We start from the raw sequence: 20,909 nt of genomic DNA on the forward strand, positions 1-20,909 counted from the left end.
ATCTTACCCCACCCCCTATTAACCAAATTTAACGAATAAACTTTTGCTAAAAATACAGTTCATTATGTAAGTGTACAACGAAACAAACTTCGTACATCTATAATCAAAGTTAATTTTCAAAAAACTCAACTCGGCGGTCTCATTAGGCTAAAAATCTGAATACACGCATCACATTTTGGTGGATCTTGAATAGGGAAAGCTCCCTTTTCAAGAAATACTCACCGGGCCCCCCACCGGGCGTGTTTTAGTATGACTCGTAACACCGGGTCCTCACCGGGTCCCACCGGGCCCCACCGGGCCCCGCACCGGGCGTGTTTTAGTATATTTTTTTCCACCGGGCCCCACCGGGCCCCGCCGGGCGTGTTTTAGTAGGACCGTTTAGAAAGTATAACAGACAGTTTTTTAGCAAAGTAGAAAACGCTAAACGTTATTTTCTTCCATGGACCGTATTATATTATAATATTAAGTGGATATGATACAGTTCACAATAAAACCAAATTATAAACTGCACTAATTCCAACATACATTTAGATTTTAGGTCATGCATAAGATTTTAGTTTGCACAAACCGTTTAAGGTTGCATTCAAAAATTGTAACAACTAAAAGACCGATTTCTTTGAAATTACCTACAAAGATATGCTTGAACTGTCAGCAAGTGTCCTTTTTTTCTTCTAATTCACCAACACACTATGACACACTTGGTATCAACCCTACAGCTTCCAAAGAGGAAATAAAAGCTGCTTATATTGAACTTTCGAAAAAGTATCATCCCGACAGAATAGCGCAGGCAAAAAGCACAAAGGAAGAAACCACAGATTTTCTGCAAATTTCCCAAGCGTTTAATGTTTTATCAAATGAAACTAGTCGCAAAATGTACGATTTAGAACTGTTTAAAACATCTGCCACTATAAATCGATTTTCTTCTGGCGAATATAAACTACATCGGGAAGAAAAAAATCGAAATAAATCAAGGAAAAATTTGGATGAAGAAAATAAAGATGTTCTTGGTTTTTCATCACTTACACCGCGTATTCGAAGCTTGCTACACTATTTATATGGCGCAATATTTGCTATAATAATATCAATGATATTGCTTAGTAAAAGGAATGCAAATGATAAAAATGAAAAAGAGACAAAGTCATCATGACTAAGTTTTTCATTCTATAGTTGGGTTGAAGAGTAATGATTTTATTTTTAATTTGTTATGCAATCATTTGTGTTCAATAAATTATTCAAAGGTATTTATTCTTCTTAAAGTTTGCTTGTATGCAGTTGAATTATCACTGTGCTTATTGTCTGTGCAGTTCATTAAAGCTTTATGTAAGTGTTGGGAAATAAAATTTATATGCTCAAAAATATTTGGGCATGTCAAAAGCAGGATGAATGGCTCTTTCATGTGTTGACAGTCAGTAAAAAAGAACTGATAAGCTTTAGGCATCCAAAACTACAGAGATATTTTCAAATGAATGCACGTTTGTACGTGACTAGATCACGTTTACAAGACTATATAACTTTATGATTTAATAAGATTTTCGGAGTTTTTTTGAAAGAAAAGTTTAGTTAAAAACGTTTTCAATTAAAAAATACTATTTGTTTTATAAAAACTATGCTTGCATTACGCATTTACGACAAGTCAAATATCGCTCCCCGAAAATGTCAACAAGTTTTCTAAATAACTACGTCACAAACCGTCGCCGATAATCACTCTTTGTTGCCACCGTGCGGTAGCTTATAACATTACCTTGGATACAACAGAAGCTTGTTTTTACAAGCACACAGAGGGAAATACGAAACTCTAGAGTTTTTGTTCGCGCCTGCCTTTTCCATGTTTCCAAAATAACATGAAGCCGGCGAAGATGAAATCATTGTCTCCGATTATGGAACGACATACACCGCAGCATCCTTTGCCGGACGATCTCAAGGCGAGTATTGTTTCAAAACATCGTTTGTAATTTTCTTACCAGAGATTTTTGTACGTGTTGAAGGGAACTATAGACTTAATTTAAAAAAACTGCAATCATTTTGTTTGTATTTTATAATTAAAGTTAAACGGTATTATCTGTATATATCTATGCATATTTATAATTTTGGAGTAAAAATACCTTTATATATGATTTGTAAATCAAATTTACTCATAGGTGTAATATTATTTTAAAGAATCTTCCAAATGATGAGACAGTATGCCAGTTCTGTGGTGTAAGTTACCTCATACACCACGAGATCAAGAAGTTGGAGGAGATGGTTGCTCATCTGGAGAAGGAGCTTCAGTTTCATCAAGGAGCAGAGGAGAGAGAGCAAAAACTGAGGGAGGAATTGGAGAAAAACAAGCAGGCTACTTTGTCATTGCATGACATTATAGCAGATAGGGATAAAACGTGAGATTTTAATTGGTAAAATTGAATGTAAATGAATGTAACTTACTTTATCCTCGCGTGGCCGGAAAACGACAGTCGTTATCACACGGGTTTAACACCTCGTGCCAGCTTACGAGTCTCCATGTATGTTACTTTGTGGGTGATTATTTTTTTTGGATTTTTTCATTTTTTTATGTATGGCTGATAATTTGGACAACCCATTAGTGACCACTGGGTTGGAGCAATTGTCGTTAAGTGTCTTGCCCAAGGACACATACGCCCACAATGGTAGCAGCGACGAGCCTCGAACCCATTACCTAATGGTTACAGGCAGGCGCGCTAACCACTACGCCACGGCGCCGGACAAAATTACCCACTACGCCACGGCGGCGAACAAAATTGTAGGCTGTTTTCATGACTCCTGTAGACCAGTCTGCAGAGTATGGCAGTTCCTGACGAGACCTCGCGCACGCAGGACTGTTATATTTTGCGTGCTTGCGTGCTATCACCGAAAAATCGGTGTGCAAAGCAAGTACATTTTTAAGTCTTGTTAACAAATCCTACTTAAATTATTAGGTATTTTTTTCATTGTTCAATTAATTAGATTGCGTGGGACAAATTATGAAGTAAATCACCAAAAGTTTGTAAACAAAATATTGTACCTGCCATACTATGCCTGTAGATATATATGTGTGGTATATACTTATCATTCAATAAGTTATGTATGTAATTTTATGAAGAATGTAACAAGGTGGGTAACTTTGCTTTTACTTTAGAAATATATGACACAAGTAGGCTTTGTATAACAATTTATTTTAATAGTTGCTTATTTAGTGTATAAGTGGTTGTTTTAGTATGTAATGAGTCAACCCTGGCTTAAATCTCAGGTTTCACGTCGTTTCTCGCCAAGAACCTCTTACATATAAAATGGTATTGTTTTAACATGTAAGATGTAACTTTTACACTTTCTTTGCAGAATAGAAACAATCACAGCAGATTTTGAAACCGAAAGAAATAAAAATGAATCTCTCATTTCAAGATTGGTTGCTGAAGAGAAAAAGTCAAAACAGTTTTTGGAAAATAACTTGTAAGTTTAATTTTAATGCTAATAAGTTAATTTTTAATACCAACTAATATAAAAAATCCCAAAGATAATGGTAAATGTTTTTTTTTAATCTAGTCACTAACTTAGACAAGCAATTCTAATTGAACTAGTGGAACTACTACCTAATAAACATTTTTGGTTATGGCTAAAAATTGATTTGCTAATAAAATTAAGTCTGTTATAACAGTAGTTCAATGTTTACTGTGCAATTATATTTTTATTAGAGAACACTCTTAATATGAGAGTTGTGCTGATTTGTGTTCCAGGGAACAGAAAGCGAAATACCAAACATCTCTATATAAAGTTCAAAGTGCAATAAACTTGGTAAAGTTGGACTTTTCTAAACTTCGCACAGAAGTTTCCCCAGCTGCACAAAATGCTTCAGTTTTTAAAGATGAAGTTTTTACAAAGTTTTCACATTTGTTGTCTAATTGCTCTGAAGGTATGTAATACTATGTTTGTATTATTTTTGTTTTAACATTATTTAAGGGAAATATTGTGTATCAGTAGTTGTGCTGTAATGAATGAATGAATGTAACTTACTTTATCCTCGCGTGGCCGGAAAGCGACAGTCGTTTGCACACGGGTTTAACACCTCGTGCCAGCTTAGGAGTTACCATGTATGTTACTTTGTGGGTGAGTATTTTTTTTTGTTTTTTTCCTTTTTTTATGTATGGCTGATAATTTGGACAAACCGTTAGTGACCTGGGTTGGAGCAATTGCCGTTAAACGTCTTGCCCAAGGACACATACGCCCACAATGGTAGCAGCGTCGAGCTTTAAACCCATCACCTTTTGGTTACAGGCAAGCCCGCTAACCACTATGCCACGGCGCCGGACTAAGTTTTTAATAAATAAGTTTTAAATATCATTTGTGATTGTATCTAAGTAGTTATCAGCACGTTAAATAAATTTGTGAATATTTTTATGAGTTATTCATAAAAATTCCATTTTTTTATTTTTAATTTCATTTAAATTTAAAAAAAAAATTTTTTTTTTTAAATTTTATTTTAAATTAAATTTCTGATCTTTGCTATGAAACAACAAACCAGCAAATTGTTTTTTTTGTCAGATATGCGAGCATTAAGAAGAAAAAACAGCTGCTTGTCTGAAGATTTGCAAGTTCTTGCTTCAGAATGTGATGCAGCAAAAAAACGTGCAGAAAATGCAGAACATAGAATTGGTTTACTTTTAAAAGATGCTGAAAACCTGAAAAGTGATCAAAGTGGTCAAATTTCCGCTCTGCAAAACAAAATACAGGAACTAGAAGAATTGTACGCTGGTAATAACAAATACATATTATAAATTTTTTGTTTGGTTCATTGTTTTAAAATATTGTATAATATTGTATGTACATTTTTAAATTGTTTAGGTATATTTAAAATTATATTGTTTATTTTTAATTATTTTTGTTCTGAGTTGTGTTATAATCATTTATCTATAAACGCATTTAACTTTGTGTATGTTTTAGATAGAACCAAAGAAATTAAAATGTTGGAAATGAAAGAAAATTCTGCAAGATCAGACCAAGCTGAAATGGAAGCAAAACTTAAGTAGGAAATTTTTTGGAAAAGTAATCTTCTGGTTATTTTTTTTCTTTGTGTTTAGAAAAAAGCAGTTGGAAGTTCAAAGCATGACGGTCAAGGTGCAGAAGACAGAAGATAGTGCTGCATCGACCATACAAAGGTTGGTATTATATAGATTTTGGAGCTAGCTTGAATTTATATAGATGTTTTGACCCTCCAGTATTTAATGGTTAATTTTATTTCACTGTGTTTTTATAAAAAAAATTGTATTACAATATGCGTGGTACTATATAACATTATGCTAAATACTAGTGTTAATTTACCCGTAAAGAAGTTCGCTAAATAACAGACAAAATATTGGATTAAAATTCCCTTTTTCACAAAATTATATTAAAAATAACATTTTTCACCATAGGAGCCAAAACGTTTGTATTACATTATGCCTGGTAGCAGAAATAACAGAATATTAGTTTTAAATTTATAACCAGTTGTTGTTACAGATTAAACCAGGATTGTCGTCAACTTGAGAGGGAGTTGGCTTCATTGAATGAAGAGACAATGAAGATGAGGAACAGGGAGAAAGAGAGAGAGAAACGAGATCAAGAGAGGAACAGACAGAATAGCTTGGCTCATGGGCAAATGGAGCAGCTAAATTCTGCTTTAAACGATGCCAAAAATACTGTCAAGACTTTGACTGCTGAGAGGTTAATTGCACATTGTTTAACATTTTTCCTGAAATTATAAGTTATATGATGCTTTGTGTTTTGAATGACTGCGACAATGCTTAGTACATGAATGTGGAAAAACCTATTTTCTTTCTCTACATTGGTTTATGGTACAATCATGTAGACTAAAACTATGTCGCCATTGAGCCAAAACCAGGTAGCAAGTAAAAACTGACATATCATGCGAGTTAAAAAATGACATTAATTCAATCACTTATCCACTGAGCCAGACAATTGTTTTTATGTTCTTGATTTATGTTCGTAATTGAATGAATGTAACTTACTTTATCCTTGGTGGCTGAAAATGACAATCGTTAAACACAAGTGTACTGTTTCATACACCTCGTGCCAGCTTACTTGTTATCAAGTATGTTACTTTGTGGGTGACTATTTTTTAGGATTTTTTCATGTGTGGCTGATAGTTTGGACAAACCATTAGTGACCACTGGGTTGGAGTAATTATCGTTAAGTGTCTTGCCTAAGGACACATACGCCCACAATGGTTACAGCAACGAGCCTTGAATCCATTTATCTCTAATTCTTCTTTATTAGAGAGCTAATGACATCATCACACCAGCATCAGATCCAGCAGTTGCGCGAAAGTTTCCGCAGCAAACTGGAAGCGTCTGAGTCGACACCGATCAGAGCACAACAAGAATTGCAGGCAATGCAAGAGCGCCATCGGGAGGAAATGCAGGAGTTTGAAAGAACTTTACGAGATGAGTTTCGAATCGAGATGAGCGTTGAGAAAGATAAACAGGCAGAGGCTATTTCAAGTCTGAAAAGCAAGTTTAAAAATGAAATGCATGAGGTAAAGTTATAATTTTTTTAATTTTTTTTATTTAGTTGAACACAACACAAATTATCTTCCATTTTTTAGATGTATAATTATTTTTCAATTTGTATTTTGTTCATGTAAGAGATTAAATTGCTTTTGTTATTCTAGCTTGAATATGATTTGAAAAGAGATGCTGAATCGGACAAAAACGAAATTTCTTCACTTAAACAAAAAGTTGACTATTTCACCAAAAACGCAGAAGAGAAAAAGATAGAATTTGAAGAAGGTATGTAATATTTTCTATCAGTTACCACTTTCCATTAGTTCTATTCTAGATATGTTTCATTTCTATAGTAGTTGTATATAATGGTAATGTAACTTTGTTGGTGTATGACTTTACTACAGATAAACAACATATTAAATTTTGTGTCATATATGAAGGGATGTTATAAGTTTTGATACTTTAACTAGGTTACGATTAGTCATTTAGTTACCTGTTTAAACTGAAAGTAATTCTTTGCAATAAAACATCAGTAAATAAAAATGAATGTAACTTGCTTTATCTTTGCGCGCCTGGAAAACGACAGTCATTACACTATATATAAAACATTAACGAAACTGTATGTTCTTAGAGAGACAAAGTTTAAAACAAATGGTGAGTCAGCTGGAGGAGAGGATTACTGCTCTCACACAGGAACAGGAAGACAGAGAAGAGGAGAAACGGTTTGCATCTTCAACAGCATCGCAAAAGTGGAAAGACATGGAGGAGAAAAATGAAAACCTTCAACGTGACATGATTGCAATGAAAGAAGAGGTAATGTGTTATATTTACATTGTTGGTTGAATGTGTTTTTTTTTCTAATTGTGTGAATGAATGTTCATTATGTATCCTCGGAGCTACCAAACAGGTAACTTTTTGAGGAACTTTAGTACTTTTCGAGAGTACTTTTTTTGTGTGTTAGAAATTTGAAAAATCCACTGGTGCTAACATTGTTTACGTCACTAAATCTTATGATAAAGGACCATAGTGGTAATACAAATAAGCTTTTTAAGGTGTTTTGTTCTTGGTTTCTTTTACAGGTAGAACTGCTTCAAGAAACAGTCCGCAGAGAATGTGAGGAAAGATATGAACTTACTGAAGCCCTCAGCCAAGCAAGAGATGACCTAAAAACAGCAACGGTAAGCTTAGTTTTAAAAAATGGCGTTGAATGTAACTTGCATTATCTTCGCGTGGCCGGAAAAGGGCAGTCGTTATAACACGGGTGTTCTGTTTCATACACCTCATGCCAGCTCACGGGTTATATTTTGCTTATTTAATTATAATTTTCACAAATAGGGTGGACAAGCAAAGCAGATAGTCAATGGTCCAGTTTCTGCGTTAAACAGACTTCACTCTGGAGGTCTAATAGATGCCGATAATGCACAGTTGTCAGGAAAAACTTTAAAGCGTTTAGAAGCTGAAGGGTTATCCCCAAGAGTACCCGGACAGAATCTGCCATCTCTACGTTCTTTGCCAGACCTGTTACCTAAGCGGGAAACTGCAATGCGTGGTGGAAAAGCAAGCCCTGTTTATCCACCTGCTGCAGTAAATTCTTCTATCACAACTCATGTTAGAGATTTGGCTTTTGGTGATGAAAGCCCAAAGCGCAGCCTTAGTGGAGGTGGGAGAGAAAATGGTCGCCATTTAATTCACAGCTATTCAGAACCACCAAATGGATTGCATCATTCAAAGTCTGCGGATACTGTTGATACCGTACGCAGGCGCATTGCTGCTGCGATTAAAAGAAAGTAATTTTACTTCTTCTGTGCGCACATATCGGCCAAATTCTATTTATTTAAGTTCATATAGTAAAGCCCCTTTTCTTGCAATTTGTGCTGTTTAATAGTTTTATTGTTTTTTTATGCACCTGTGCTATTTAGCCTTAACAGTTACAAACAAAAAAGTGAGAGAAAGGTTATGAGAAAGTTTGCTCTCTGGTTTATGATAATTTGCATGTAACAAAACAAATTCAAGTACAGGTTGGTATAGGTTAATGTAATAATATGCACATAGGGATTACTGAAATTCCGGTATATTAATTATTACGAATCCCAGCCACCACAACTAAAATTCTAATTTTAACAGTCCCCTTTGCGCCAGAAATTATCCGTTTGAACCGATGTGATAACTGGTGCTGTGAGCAACTTCTGTTTAAAACCCAAACAAATAATCAACAGAGAAATGATTGATTGATTGTAGTTGACGTGCCAGTATTTTAACTACAAATTTAAAAAAAAAATCAATTTTGAGGTACTGAGATTTTAATATAATGACGCAAGTGCAATCTTTACAGTAACAGGACGCTTCCACGTTATACGCACGGTGTTTAAATATTCAAAATTTCAGCAAAAACTTTTATAAAATTATATTTTTACACAGAAATTTTGTTTATATCGGTGTCAAAAGTATGTGACTTATATTATGTGCTCTGAAAATTTAAAAAACGGAAGCATGTTAAATCATTAATTAAGCTTTTGGAAGACATCAAGAAAATACTGCATTCCGCAAAATATTTTTTGGAGTTTGCCAAAAAAATAAATATGGCGGACGCCCCTTTACTTAATGAGTACAAGCAGAAGTTTGTCTGGAGGAGAATTCCCCAAACTCTTCTTGGGGGACCCAACCTAAAACTTGGATACGAAGCACCATGGTATGTCTTCGCATTACAAATACTGGTGTGGTTCATACCATGGATTATTGGAGCTGCCATAACTCTTGCTGTAGAACTAGGTGGTCTGGATGTTCTTATTGGGTCTATTGTGTGTGGAGCCATTGTTGGTGTCTTTGTTCTTTGTGTGCAGGTAAGCAATGCAATGTAATTTCTTACTTTATCCTTGCGACAGTTGTTAAACACAGGTGTTTTGTTTTATATACTTCATGCCAGCTTACGAGTTACCAAGTATGTCAACTGTTTCTGCAAGCCATAACCAATAAACCTTACACTAGCACTAAACGTGTAAAAATAACATTTAAACAATAAAAATCCCTTATTTTTTTCAGTCAATTCATCTTTACCTCGCCAGAAGTCGTTCTGCAGTCACCGATTTTAACGCCAATGGTAGTTTGTCATCAAGTCAAAAGTTTCGTCAACTTATAGCTGATGATGATGAAATAATATTTTACTCTTGTTTCTCATTTATTACCTTCAACTTTGTTATTCCACCCAAAAGGTAAGTTTATCCACTTTATCGGTGTGTGTGTGTGTGTTTTTCCATTTAATGTGGGTGTGCAACGCTTTGTGTTCTAGGATTTAAACCAGAATTGTCCCCTTTTGTGTGTGTTGCGAAATTAATAAATAAAATGTACATTACAAAATTTTAATGATTTTTTTCCTATGAGTAAATAATGTATTGAAAAGTTCCACCATTGTTTTCTTTATTCATATATGCCAATGGTTAAACACATAAAAAATACCTCAATATAAGTCATATAACTTTTTTTTGATTTGTGTTCCACTACAGAGTTAAACTTACACACACAGTACAAAAAAATTGCATGTCTGTGACTGTAACTGTAACAACATCAAAATGATATGTTGATCACATTTCATATAAATGTATTTGTGCATTAATATACAGGTTCCATCCAAACATTATCATCCATTCCTTCCTATCTGGTTTATTAGTTCAGTAACAGAATATGGTTCTGTTCGATTAAAAAAAATATGATCATATTAATATCTTATGACTAAGACCATACTTATGACATTTCAGAAAAAAACATTTGCATTAAATTCAGGTTCCGTCCAAACATTGTTATCCATTCTCTTCTATCTGGTTTATTATGCGGGTTTGGAGTTTTCTACACTCTCCCGTCTACCCTCACCACCTTGTTTAGCAGCAACCTTGGTGTTGCAATTGTCATCTTCATCTTTTCGTGGACCACCATCTGCATCACCCAGTATCCGCTCACAGCAGGAGGAGTTCCTCCGGAGGTTGCGGTGTTTCGATCTGTTGATCCTTACGAGATCGCTTCTCTTTCGAGATTCCTACATGTGTGCATCTTCTTTGCTTTCTATGTAGTACAAATGTGAGTTGTTAACACTTAATCGCCCTGCAAGCTATTTGTAGTCTAAATAAAGCAATTTGGAAAGTAAAAAAAGAAGCAATCTAAAAAACAGACATTTTTTAAAATTTTGCATGTCATATGGCATTTTAACAAAACAAGTATGAAAGAAAAAAGCAATCAAAAAAACAGACATTTTTTAAAATTTTGCATGTCATTTGGCATTTTAACAAAACAAGTATGAAAGAAAAAAGCAATCTAAAAAACAAACATTTTTTAAAATTTTGCATGTTATTTGGCATTTGCATTTTAACATTTGTAACCCTAGATAAGTTTGCCAGATTTATCCATCCTACTCAGAGATCAGTACTCATACATCTATACTACTGATAACACACACATTATGGGATATACCAAGTACTTTAACTGTTACATCTTTATGATTTTAATAGATATCAACCATTTCAAACCACAAATCAAGTATTGCATATTCTGTTTCTGTTTCTGCCTTTATTATGGATGTATGGACTCCTTCCACCAGCAGATGCATTGGTATTATGGGCAGTGGAACAACTGCAGGTTTTTGCATTAGGTGGTACACCAGTAGCCACAGACCTCAGGTAGATCACATTTGAATGTAACTTGCTCTATCCTTGCGTGGCCGGAATTGACAGTCGTTGTAACACAGGAGTTCTTAGTAGTTTCATACACCTCATGCTAGTTACAATGCATGTTACTTTTTGGGTGTTTTATTTTTTTGTATGACTGATAGTTTGGACAACCCATTAGTGACCACTGGGTTAAAGATATTGCCGCTAAGTGTCTTGCCTAAGTGCGGTAAACAAGTTACACTCTTTCTATACAAAACTATTATATTTTCCTTTCGAAATTAGCATTAGTACATTACTATCACATAATACTTATATGAATGTAACTTGCTTTAGCCTCGGGGCCAGAAAAAGACTATTAACTCTTTGTTTTTATTTCATACGCCATGTGCCAGCTCTTGAGTTATTGCATATGTAACTTGGGTAATTACTTTTTTGTTTATTTTCATCCAGATTATTGGTCTCATTCTTCATGTCCGGCATGGTTTTACTTGGAGCCTCTTTTCTACCGAGCGAACCAGCCATAGTAATATTTTGTGCCGCATTTGGATTTATTCTGAGCACTGATGTGACTTCAGTTGTTTTGGCAATTTTCTACATGGCAGTATCAAAGTGCAAAACATCTTTAAACAGGTAGCCTAACCTAACACAATTTTAAATACAATATTAAAACACTCTTGTCTTGAAAACAGGTTACAATCAAATAGATTAAATTGCAACGCATATGTTTCAAAATGTGTGGTATCCAAACGCAGATGATATTTATGATATTGTAGGGTAATAGGCCAGCTCTAGCCTGTATCTTAGGTCCCCTTGTATTCGTTCCTCAATAACATGATCTTTGCTATCGTATGTGATAAATAAAAGGAATATATTGTTATGTTATAAGAATGGAATATATTTTTAAACATATTTTTGCCATAGTTCACTTTATTTACATTAGAATTTTAATCGAGTAATCCCTATTGCTAATCTAATGACTGTAAAATTGTTCAATTTAAAATTGTATTTCAGCAGGAAAACTGTGCCAACACATTACAATGGTGAAATATCATTGATCAGCACTGCTTGGCATATAGTTGCATTCGGTCCAAGTGTAATTGTGGCTACAGTTGTTGTTTATTTCCGCACCAATTTCACCAGCACTACGCAGTTAGGGTTTCAGATATCATTCATTGTGTTATTTGTCATCATAAAAATACTACAGGACTCACAAAAGGTGTATTTCGCATTTCGAATTTTCCGAAACTGCATATACCCCTCCAGCTACTCATCCATGGCAAAATTCCTGAAAAGGTATGCAGATTCAATTCAACTGTAAACAACACTCTCGAAACTAACTCTATTTTCTTCCAGAAAAAATGTTCTCCGCGTATTGGGGCTTATTCATTTCAGTTTGGCAAAGGTTTTAAACCCTATATTAATGACAGCATATTTATCAGCATATCTCTTAACATCAATACAATTGCCTTCATTCTACACGGCATTGGTATCCGTCCATGCATATCGTGTGGTAAGCCCTCTTTTCTACATTGCGGTCTTAGCTAACCATGTTCCTTGTAATGGCTTGAAGCTTCACTTATTTTTGGTTGTATTACGCCCAAATTTCTAGTAAACAAAGTATCTAGTAACACCCATTATGTTTTTCTGGGAATTTTCTGCCTAAAGTTAATGTTGAATAATTTTTTAATGTTTTCAATGTACGTTCTTTGTGTTTTCTTTACAATTTGTTGGTGGTATTTTGCATGATACAGCAATTGTAATACAGTCATTGAGCACAGTTTATGTCTATTGATAAAGTATTTATAAAATCATTTACAAAACGTAATTAAAAAAATTAAAATATATGTATAAATCTTCAAAAAATAACTTACCACCAAAAAAAAAAACTTCAAAAAATAACCTTACCACCAAAAAAAAAAACGTAAAAAAATCATAACCATAAAAAGCTAAAAAAAGCACATTTTTCCCATACAGATATGGCAGAGAAGCAACAGTGCTGTTCTCATATTTGCAATCGTAGCAATTGTTGATTTGATCACTTCTTCTTCCACCTCCGTCCCATTTATTTTTACTTCATCTCAGCTTGGCACGCGTCTCTTAATAGCTGACGTGTGTATTGACAGATTTTTAAGATTTTGTGAAAATCTTTGGTTTGCGTTTTCACTTAGTGTTTCATCGGTAAAAGACAAGAAACAAAAAAGGTCTGGTTGTTTTTTTAGGAATCTATAAAAGTGCTGAGTATTTCTCTCTAATCTAACTCCCTTGACCTATATTCACACATTTTCAAAAATTGTGCCATTTACCAATAAAATCAATATTGCTTTTAACAGGTACTCAGTGTTTTTAACTAAAATATAAATGCTAGAGCTTAAATTAAGCATCGCATTATGGTGTATACTACAAATGACAAATATATACAACATTTGTGCAATTTCTTAGTACTAAAGTTATAGTTCAACCTTAAACATAAAGCATGATCTTGGATATGTATTTTTATAACAATAATGCAGTTTCATGCATAACAGTAAATGGATACCAACCGTACATTATTTTTCAATTTACAGAAACTCATCAATTGGTATCATTGTTCTGAACATCATATTCTTTCCATTTGTTCTCGGAACAATTGTCCTCGCATCCGCTCTCTCTGCTCCTCTTCTTCCTCTCTTCACTCTCCCCATCTTCCTTATCGGGTTTCCTCGCCATTCTCGTTTCTGGCCTCAAGCTCCAGGTAATTTTTTTTTAATTGTGGATAGGGATGTACAATACAGAATAATTAGGTAGCCTATTCTAGGATATCCTAGAATATTTTATTTCGAAGCTAGATTTATGAATCTAGAATTTCGAATCTTTTTGTATTTAAAAGAAAAAATGTATGAAGCCAAAACGGCCAAGCCGAAACGTATAGCAACCTTTGAAAACGCTGCGAAACGTTTTTACTCGAAGGTCCCACAAACACAAGAATCTTTTTTTCGAAATTATTAAATTTTAATAAACTGTTAGTTTAGTTCAAGAGATAAAGTATGATGATGTCAATAAACAGAATACCGAATCCTGTAATTAGATTCGAATACAAAAGAATTCGAATCTCACGAATTCGAAATTCTCCAATGTGCATCCCTAATTGTGGATCACATATACAGGGTTTTCCGAAAGTCATTATGCACTGTTAAAATCAATCATTTAGTCTATTCCAAAAGAGCAGCTGATTGAGGTGTTTAGAAACAAATACGAAGGGTCCTAGCTTGTTTTTATGCTAACGGGAGTCACTTTTAACATCATTTATAATTGTCATTTATATTTACCCCCTGAATTGGCTGATGCTTCAGAATTTTCAGATTTTTTTGTCAAAATATTGTTGTTTTTTAAAATATTGAATGAATGAATAAATGTAACTTACTTTATCCTCGCGTGGCCGGAAAACGACAGTCGTTATAACACGGGTTTAACACCTCGTGCCAGCTTACGAGTTACCATGTATGTTACTTTGTGGGTGATTATTTTTTTTGGATTTTTTTTCATTTTTATGTATGGCTGATAATTTGGACAACCCATTAGTGACCACTGGGTTGGAGCAATTGCCGTTAAGTGTCTTGCCCAAGGACACATACGCCCACAATGGTAGCAGCGACAGGCCTTGAACCCATTACCTCTGGGTTAGAGGCAAGCGCGCTAACCACTACGCCACGGCGCTGGACTTTACATACTTTACATATCATATTACTCATTAATACTTTAGCTGTATAGCCTAAATAAACATTTTTAAAATTCAACAGTAAAATTTCGTGACATGCCGTGATTATTTTTCCACCTCCAGGCAAAGCAAATGCGAGTGTATGTTCGGACAGTGTCTACTACAGTCAAGTCACTCCACACCTCACTAAAAGCATGGCAGTTGCTTCTTACCTAGGTTCAACATCAACTGTTGGTTCTGAAACAGATCTCCCATTTTTTCTTGCCAGATCACAAGATAAATCAATGTGGATCCAGGTGAATATTAATATCTAGTGTGATTACTTTACCTCTTAACTTAGCTAAAGGATGAGTTTAAGTTTGATGTTGCTATCATTGTAAGCACTGGTGTAGATCATGGGTGTGCGGGACCAATTTTCGAATTTGCTGCTTATTTTATGCAGGACTGCACGCATATATAACGTTTCGACGGTGACAATCAGCAGATTAATTCAAAAAGTGTGTTAATTTGTTTAAATTTGTGTTAATGTGTTAAAATTTAACTTACATTAACGCAATCATGAATCATGATTATTACAAGTTATAGGCATGTGTGGCTGTGGGCAAGACATGGTCATTGCTTTAAATTTCTCCCACTCGTTTTGTAAAGTCATAACTAAGTTTCTAACTTTAAACTTAATTTGCTTTAAAACAAAACAAAATTAATTCAAAACACGGAAAAGGCATTTTATGTTTCTATTTCTCAATTTTTAAATTAATTCTTTTTTTTGAAATCTCCAGACTCGTGTACACTCATTCTGTATTTTGTAATTTGCTTTGAAACAAAACACAAATTGATTCAAAAAACCTGAAAATTACATTTCATTTTTAATTTTTAAATTAATTCTTTATTTTTAAATCTCCAGACATTAGAAAGTGGTTACAGTTACATAAGTTACTCAGTGAAGGGGTTGGAACTACAAGAAACATCATGCCACGCACTTGAAGCCACACGACTTGATGACGCTTGTCAAGCAGCGTTTGAACCTGGCACCGAACACAAATGGTAAACTACATGGGATATTTCAGACTTTTTAAGTTGTTACTTTATTACTGTTTGTTGTTTTATTGTTTAGATAAAAATTTATAGGAAGAAATATGGCAACCCCTGAGAATATGATTTGGTTTCGTTGGTTGTTTACTACAGCGGTTTAAATTGTCCTTTAATTGTAATTGTAAAAAAAACTATTGAATTTGTGTAGTAAAAACCTTTCTAATAATTTCGTTAAAAATTTGAAAATTATTTGCAAATTTTTCTGTTGTTGTTATATCCCTAAAATTTTAAATTAAAAAAATTTTGACATACATATAAAGTTAGAATAAAATTTTATATTTTTATTTTTAATTCAGGACAAATTCATATCCATTTCTCTCGTCTGTCACTCCCATAGACACAATATATCTAGAAAGTTATTCAGATGCAAAGAACTCTCTCACAGGTAAGTACTCAAATACATTTAACTACATTAATTTCTTTACCCTTGCCTGGAGGGCAATGACAGTCATTATAACACGGGTGTTTTGTTGCATACACCTCATGCCCGCTTATGAGTTTCCACGTATATATATATAACTTCATGGGTAGTTAGTATTATTTATTTTTTAAGTATGTATGTCTGACAATTTGGACAACCCATTTATGAGAGTGAGAGCATTTGTTGTTAAATGTTTTGCACAAGCACAAATACACATATGCCCACAATAGTAGCAGCAATTAGTTAGACACCATTAGCGCACAATGCTCCATATTTCTTGATCCTGTTATTAACAACACTCTTTATTTGTGATAATGTTTTTATAATTCCATAAAACCTCTTTGCTTTTTGCCGAATATAACGTTAAAAAAGAATAAAAACATAGATAAATAAGTTACATTCACTTTTATATTTAAAAACAATTAAGCTTTTATACTCTTTTAATGCAATCCTGGTTGTACAACTACAAACAAGTGTCAGCAAAAAAAAAACAGCTTTAAGTTTTAAACAAGGTATCTTCCAGGTATTTAATCAATATATAGTAGGGTGGGGGAAGATGAACACCTTATCGTCTCATTTTGTAGTAAACAAAGAGCATTTCAGTAATTATAAACCATATCCTCACGACTTCCATAGACCATTGTTACTTGTTTAAAATGCGGTCTGGATGTTTGGATATTATGTGCTAAGAGTGTCCCATATTCCCCCACCCTACTATTTATATACTAAAACTGACATATTATTCTACCCTAACCTACTACATCATAAAATCCCAGGTATTCTGGACAACCCCAGTGCATTACAACAATACCACAAAGACTTCATCAAATCCCTAGTATGGCTTCTTGTCCAATACTGGGCCCATGAAAACCAAACCAACTCAAACCAGAACCATCCAGTCCCCCAAAACCCGTATAAACCAGATGTGGCAAAACCAGACAACCCAAATGCTTTCGAACTTCTACCAAATCAAGTTAAACCCAGTACAACATCTCATCGAAGTAATTTAAGCCCAAATAACGTAACACCACGCCCCAATAGCAATCGCTCAGTTATCATAAAAGGCCGGCAAAACTTAAGCAGTTCCGCAACCAGTCTTGGATCTCTGCTATCCAGTGAAGACCGGTTTAAACTGGATCAGAAGCGAAAATCAAGCCATGCTACATCACAACTCAAACCACCAGGTGTGATTGATGATAGCAGCGATGAGGAAGGCTGGGAAAGTGGATTGTCTGATTCTGGATTTGGTTTGCCTTCCATGCAACCAAGCCATGGAAACAAAGCTAATAATGGTAAGTAAAAAGTGAGACATGATTTTGTTGGTAGAGACATATGTATTAAAAAAATTTAAAAAAAAAAAAAATGATATTTTCATATAAATTTTTGTTAAAAATAAAATTTAGATTTTTTTTCAGAATTGAAATATACAGTAAAAAATTGCTTCAATATGTTATCTATCATATAGCTTCCTTAGTATAGATTTGTTCATTTCTTTAATTTGGAAAAACTTACAAGCTGTATTTAGAGATCCAATCATGTTTTACAGTTTCTTTAATTTATCCCTGATCAATTATATTAGGTTTTCAGGAATATTCTTCTGTAAATACCTTCTGGCCCTATTTTATCCTTGTATTACCAATAATAACATACAAAAACACCTAAATTTAACATAATACTGTATTTATATTTTATACATAACAATAAATGTAGTTAATACTCCTGCATTGTCTCCCCATAGAACCTCACCAGTATAATACAAAAATATTACTTAAAAAAAAAAAGTTTCAAATAATATACTGTTTCTATTTTCTCTAGGCAACCAACAGCTTGATTTAAGTCACTCGGTTACTAAATGGAGAGAAATCCCAATTGATGAGAATGATGCGATCTCGTACCTCCATCTCTTCAATAGATCATGGTACCTCCATGTGACTTCATCCTTGGAGGATGATGTTGGATGTTGGGGAGCATCAGGGATGCAGGAAGATCAGATGATGGAGATTTGCCGCTCGGTGGCGCTAGGGTGCTACATCATAGTTAATGTATCAGGTATTGGATATTTTTATTTTACGTTACTGTATAGGCATGTCACTGCTGCCATTGTGGGTGTATGTGTCTTTGGGCAAGTCACTTAACAGCAATTGCTGCAACCGACTGGTTCTTATGGGTCTAAGTTGTCAGACAAAATTTACAAAAAAAAAATTAAAAAAAATTCGCTTACAAAGGTACATATGTGGTAACTTGTAAGCGGGCATGAGGTGTGTGAAACAAAACACCCATGTTATAAGAACTGTTGTTGCAAGAAAATTTTTATTTTTACGTTTAAGTTTTTTATACTTTTTTATGTTACTGCACACTTTTATTATAAGCGCTGGTTGTACCAATTACAGTTAACTGTCTGCAATAACGCAGCTTTAAATTTTAACTTAATATCTCCCTGTTTTCTAAATGGTGTGTACTTTTTATTCAATTCATTAAGAAATGACATAACACAGACTTTTTATTAATAAAAATCTCAAATAAATTATTTTCTTTTACTTAACTAGCAATACTGTATACTACATCATAAAGCACTGTACAAAAACTGTAAAAAAAAATTCGTTTTAGATTTTTAATTATTTTAAAAAAAAACAGGTATTCCTGGCAAGAACCCTTCCCATATTAATGCAAGCCACTTATGTAAAGTATTTCTTGATAGCATACCATGGTCCCCACACTTAGACTGGTTGCATAAGAATCCTATACTTCATCAGCTTGTATTAAAAGCCCACAGGTTAGATTTTTTTCTCATTTGTTTTTTATTATTTGTCGAATAGAGTTTTTTTATATCATGTAGATTAGATTTTTTTTATAACATGTAGAATCGATTTTTTTTATAAAATATCAAATACAATTTTTTATAACATGTAGAATAGAATTTTTTATAACATGTAGAATAGAATTTTTTAATAACATGTAGAATGGTATTTCATTATAACACATCAAGTAGAACTTTTTTATTACATGTAGTATAGAATTTCATGAAATGTGTCAACTTTTGGCTAAATCCAGGTCCCAACGAATTTCACACATTTTTAAACAAGTTTAATTAAAGGGTGATTAGGTATAACAAGATTTTAACAATGCTTTTTGTTTGCCATTTTTCATAAAGTTAATATAGTTAACTGTTTTAAATATGACATATTAACCAGTTTATTTATACACCCATAGTCTACTAAATATATCAATGATTCCACTGCCAACTGTCAATGTCCTATACCATATGTAAAGAAACCTTAAAAATTTATAGTTGTCCCAACTGAATCTATGTCATGTCGTATCACGACGTCATGGGGCACAAGTATTTATTACCTCGAAATTTGAAAAAAAAGGGCACTACTGTTTGGAAAATCACTCCGATCCGTTAGTCCTACCATTTAAATAAAAACCCAATAATTTTTCCCAGATTCTCAATAAAACTTCTTTACGACCGAGTTGCCATGGGAACTACAGACCTTGCAGATGATGAAGATTTTGCTGAAGTCCTCACATCTCTGCAGGAATATCAATCGGATTGGTTTATTGGCCTTGAAACATCCACAGAATGGAAAACAGCCGTTGAGAAAGGAATCTCGTCCCTATTTGCGCTCAGTCATGATGGCTCGCTAAATGTGAGTCGGCTAATTTGATAATTTTGTTTTAAAAATTTAAAATTTTTTGAACATTTAATTCCTTGATAAATATTTAATTTGTTTTTTTTTCAAACACTTGAAGCCTTGGGTAAAGCATATAAACTAAAATTTAATAGTCTCCGCAAAATTAGCCCTTGTTTTTAATCGGACCAGTTTGGCTTGGTCCCGAAGTAGTTTAATTAAAGGTGGTCATTTGAACTATTTAAAAAAGCGTATCACATCAATTTTAATGCAGGGTGTATTTTCGGCCCGTCTCCTTACCCGACGACCAGTTGAAACCCACTTAAACCAGTTATCATCGGCTGCAGTGCGCTCTGCTTGGGCCAACTTGTCCCTGGAGCTTTTATACGCAACCAACGACGACGAAGAAAGGTACAGTATTCAAGCGCACCAAGCATTATTACGTAATCTGACGACACAATCAGCCGACCCACCACTCGGATATCCCATATACTCGTCCAAACCGGTTTATACCAGTACTTTACCTGTACCTTGATTGGTCATTTTTTTGTTTTTAATCAGTTGTATTTTAAAATTTTGGGCGAGGGTTTTAATACTGTTCTGTACAGATTTACAAAGCATTGCAGAGTTTATTTCTTTATTAAAAAATGTTCCAGTTAAAAAACTACCGGAAAAAATAAATTTTGTAACGTTTTTAAAATGAAACTTCAACAGTAATTGTATGTTCCACTATTTTTACTTTATATGACGGTACAATAAGCACTGTGATGTTACGTTGTACAGCTGATCTATGCATGTATTATTCTGGCTTTACTAATTTTAGAAGTGACGCTTTTACCTCAGTAAAGAGTCATTTCCATTGTGCGTAAATGTACTGCAAGTAAACAGTAGTTGGCGAATGCGTGGAGATTTATATATAGGCATGTT

The 20,909-nt window shown here is 33.9% G+C and overlaps 2 protein-coding genes across 4 annotated transcripts; both read left to right on the forward strand.

Annotated features, from left to right (window-relative positions):
* Window positions 1-1,701: 1,701 nt before the first annotated feature.
* Window positions 1,702-8,356, forward strand: LOC149736577 (uncharacterized). Its single transcript, XM_089877480.1, has 13 exons — window positions 1,702-1,922; window positions 2,158-2,375; window positions 3,331-3,441; window positions 3,726-3,901; window positions 4,531-4,740; window positions 4,930-5,011; window positions 5,067-5,144; window positions 5,485-5,688; window positions 6,262-6,520; window positions 6,656-6,773; window positions 7,120-7,301; window positions 7,568-7,666; window positions 7,824-8,356. The coding sequence occupies exons 1-13, from the start codon at window positions 1,842-1,844 to the stop codon at window positions 8,277-8,279; spliced, it is 2,274 nt and encodes a 757-aa protein (XP_089733606.1). The 5' UTR covers window positions 1,702-1,841; the 3' UTR covers window positions 8,280-8,356.
* Window positions 8,357-8,886: 530 nt separating this feature from the next.
* Window positions 8,887-20,881, forward strand: LOC149736578 (pecanex-like protein 4). Of its 3 annotated transcripts, none has more exons than XM_089877476.1 (17): window positions 8,888-9,328; window positions 9,528-9,697; window positions 10,266-10,556; window positions 10,985-11,152; window positions 11,594-11,773; window positions 12,155-12,436; window positions 12,497-12,653; window positions 13,118-13,344; window positions 13,708-13,868; window positions 14,955-15,133; window positions 15,742-15,881; window positions 16,226-16,314; window positions 17,127-17,642; window positions 18,166-18,399; window positions 18,985-19,123; window positions 19,796-20,000; window positions 20,257-20,881. In XM_089877476.1, exons 1-17 carry the CDS (start codon window positions 9,068-9,070, stop codon window positions 20,515-20,517), a joined length of 3,660 nt encoding a protein of 1,219 aa, XP_089733602.1. In that variant the 5' UTR covers window positions 8,888-9,067; the 3' UTR covers window positions 20,518-20,881. The 3 variants fall into 3 exon arrangements, with proteins under 3 accessions (XP_089733605.1, XP_089733602.1, XP_089733603.1); XM_089877477.1 differs by having other exon boundaries at window positions 12,158-12,436; XM_089877479.1 differs by lacking the exons at window positions 19,796-20,000; window positions 20,257-20,881 and having other exon boundaries at window positions 8,887-9,328; window positions 19,049-19,095.
* The last annotated feature ends 28 nt before the right edge of the window (window positions 20,882-20,909 follow it).

Source organism: Ciona robusta, chromosome 4, assembly GCF_009617815.1.
Source record: "Ciona robusta chromosome 4, ASM961781v2".
NCBI classification, from domain to species: Eukaryota; Metazoa; Chordata; class Ascidiacea; order Phlebobranchia; family Cionidae; genus Ciona; species Ciona robusta.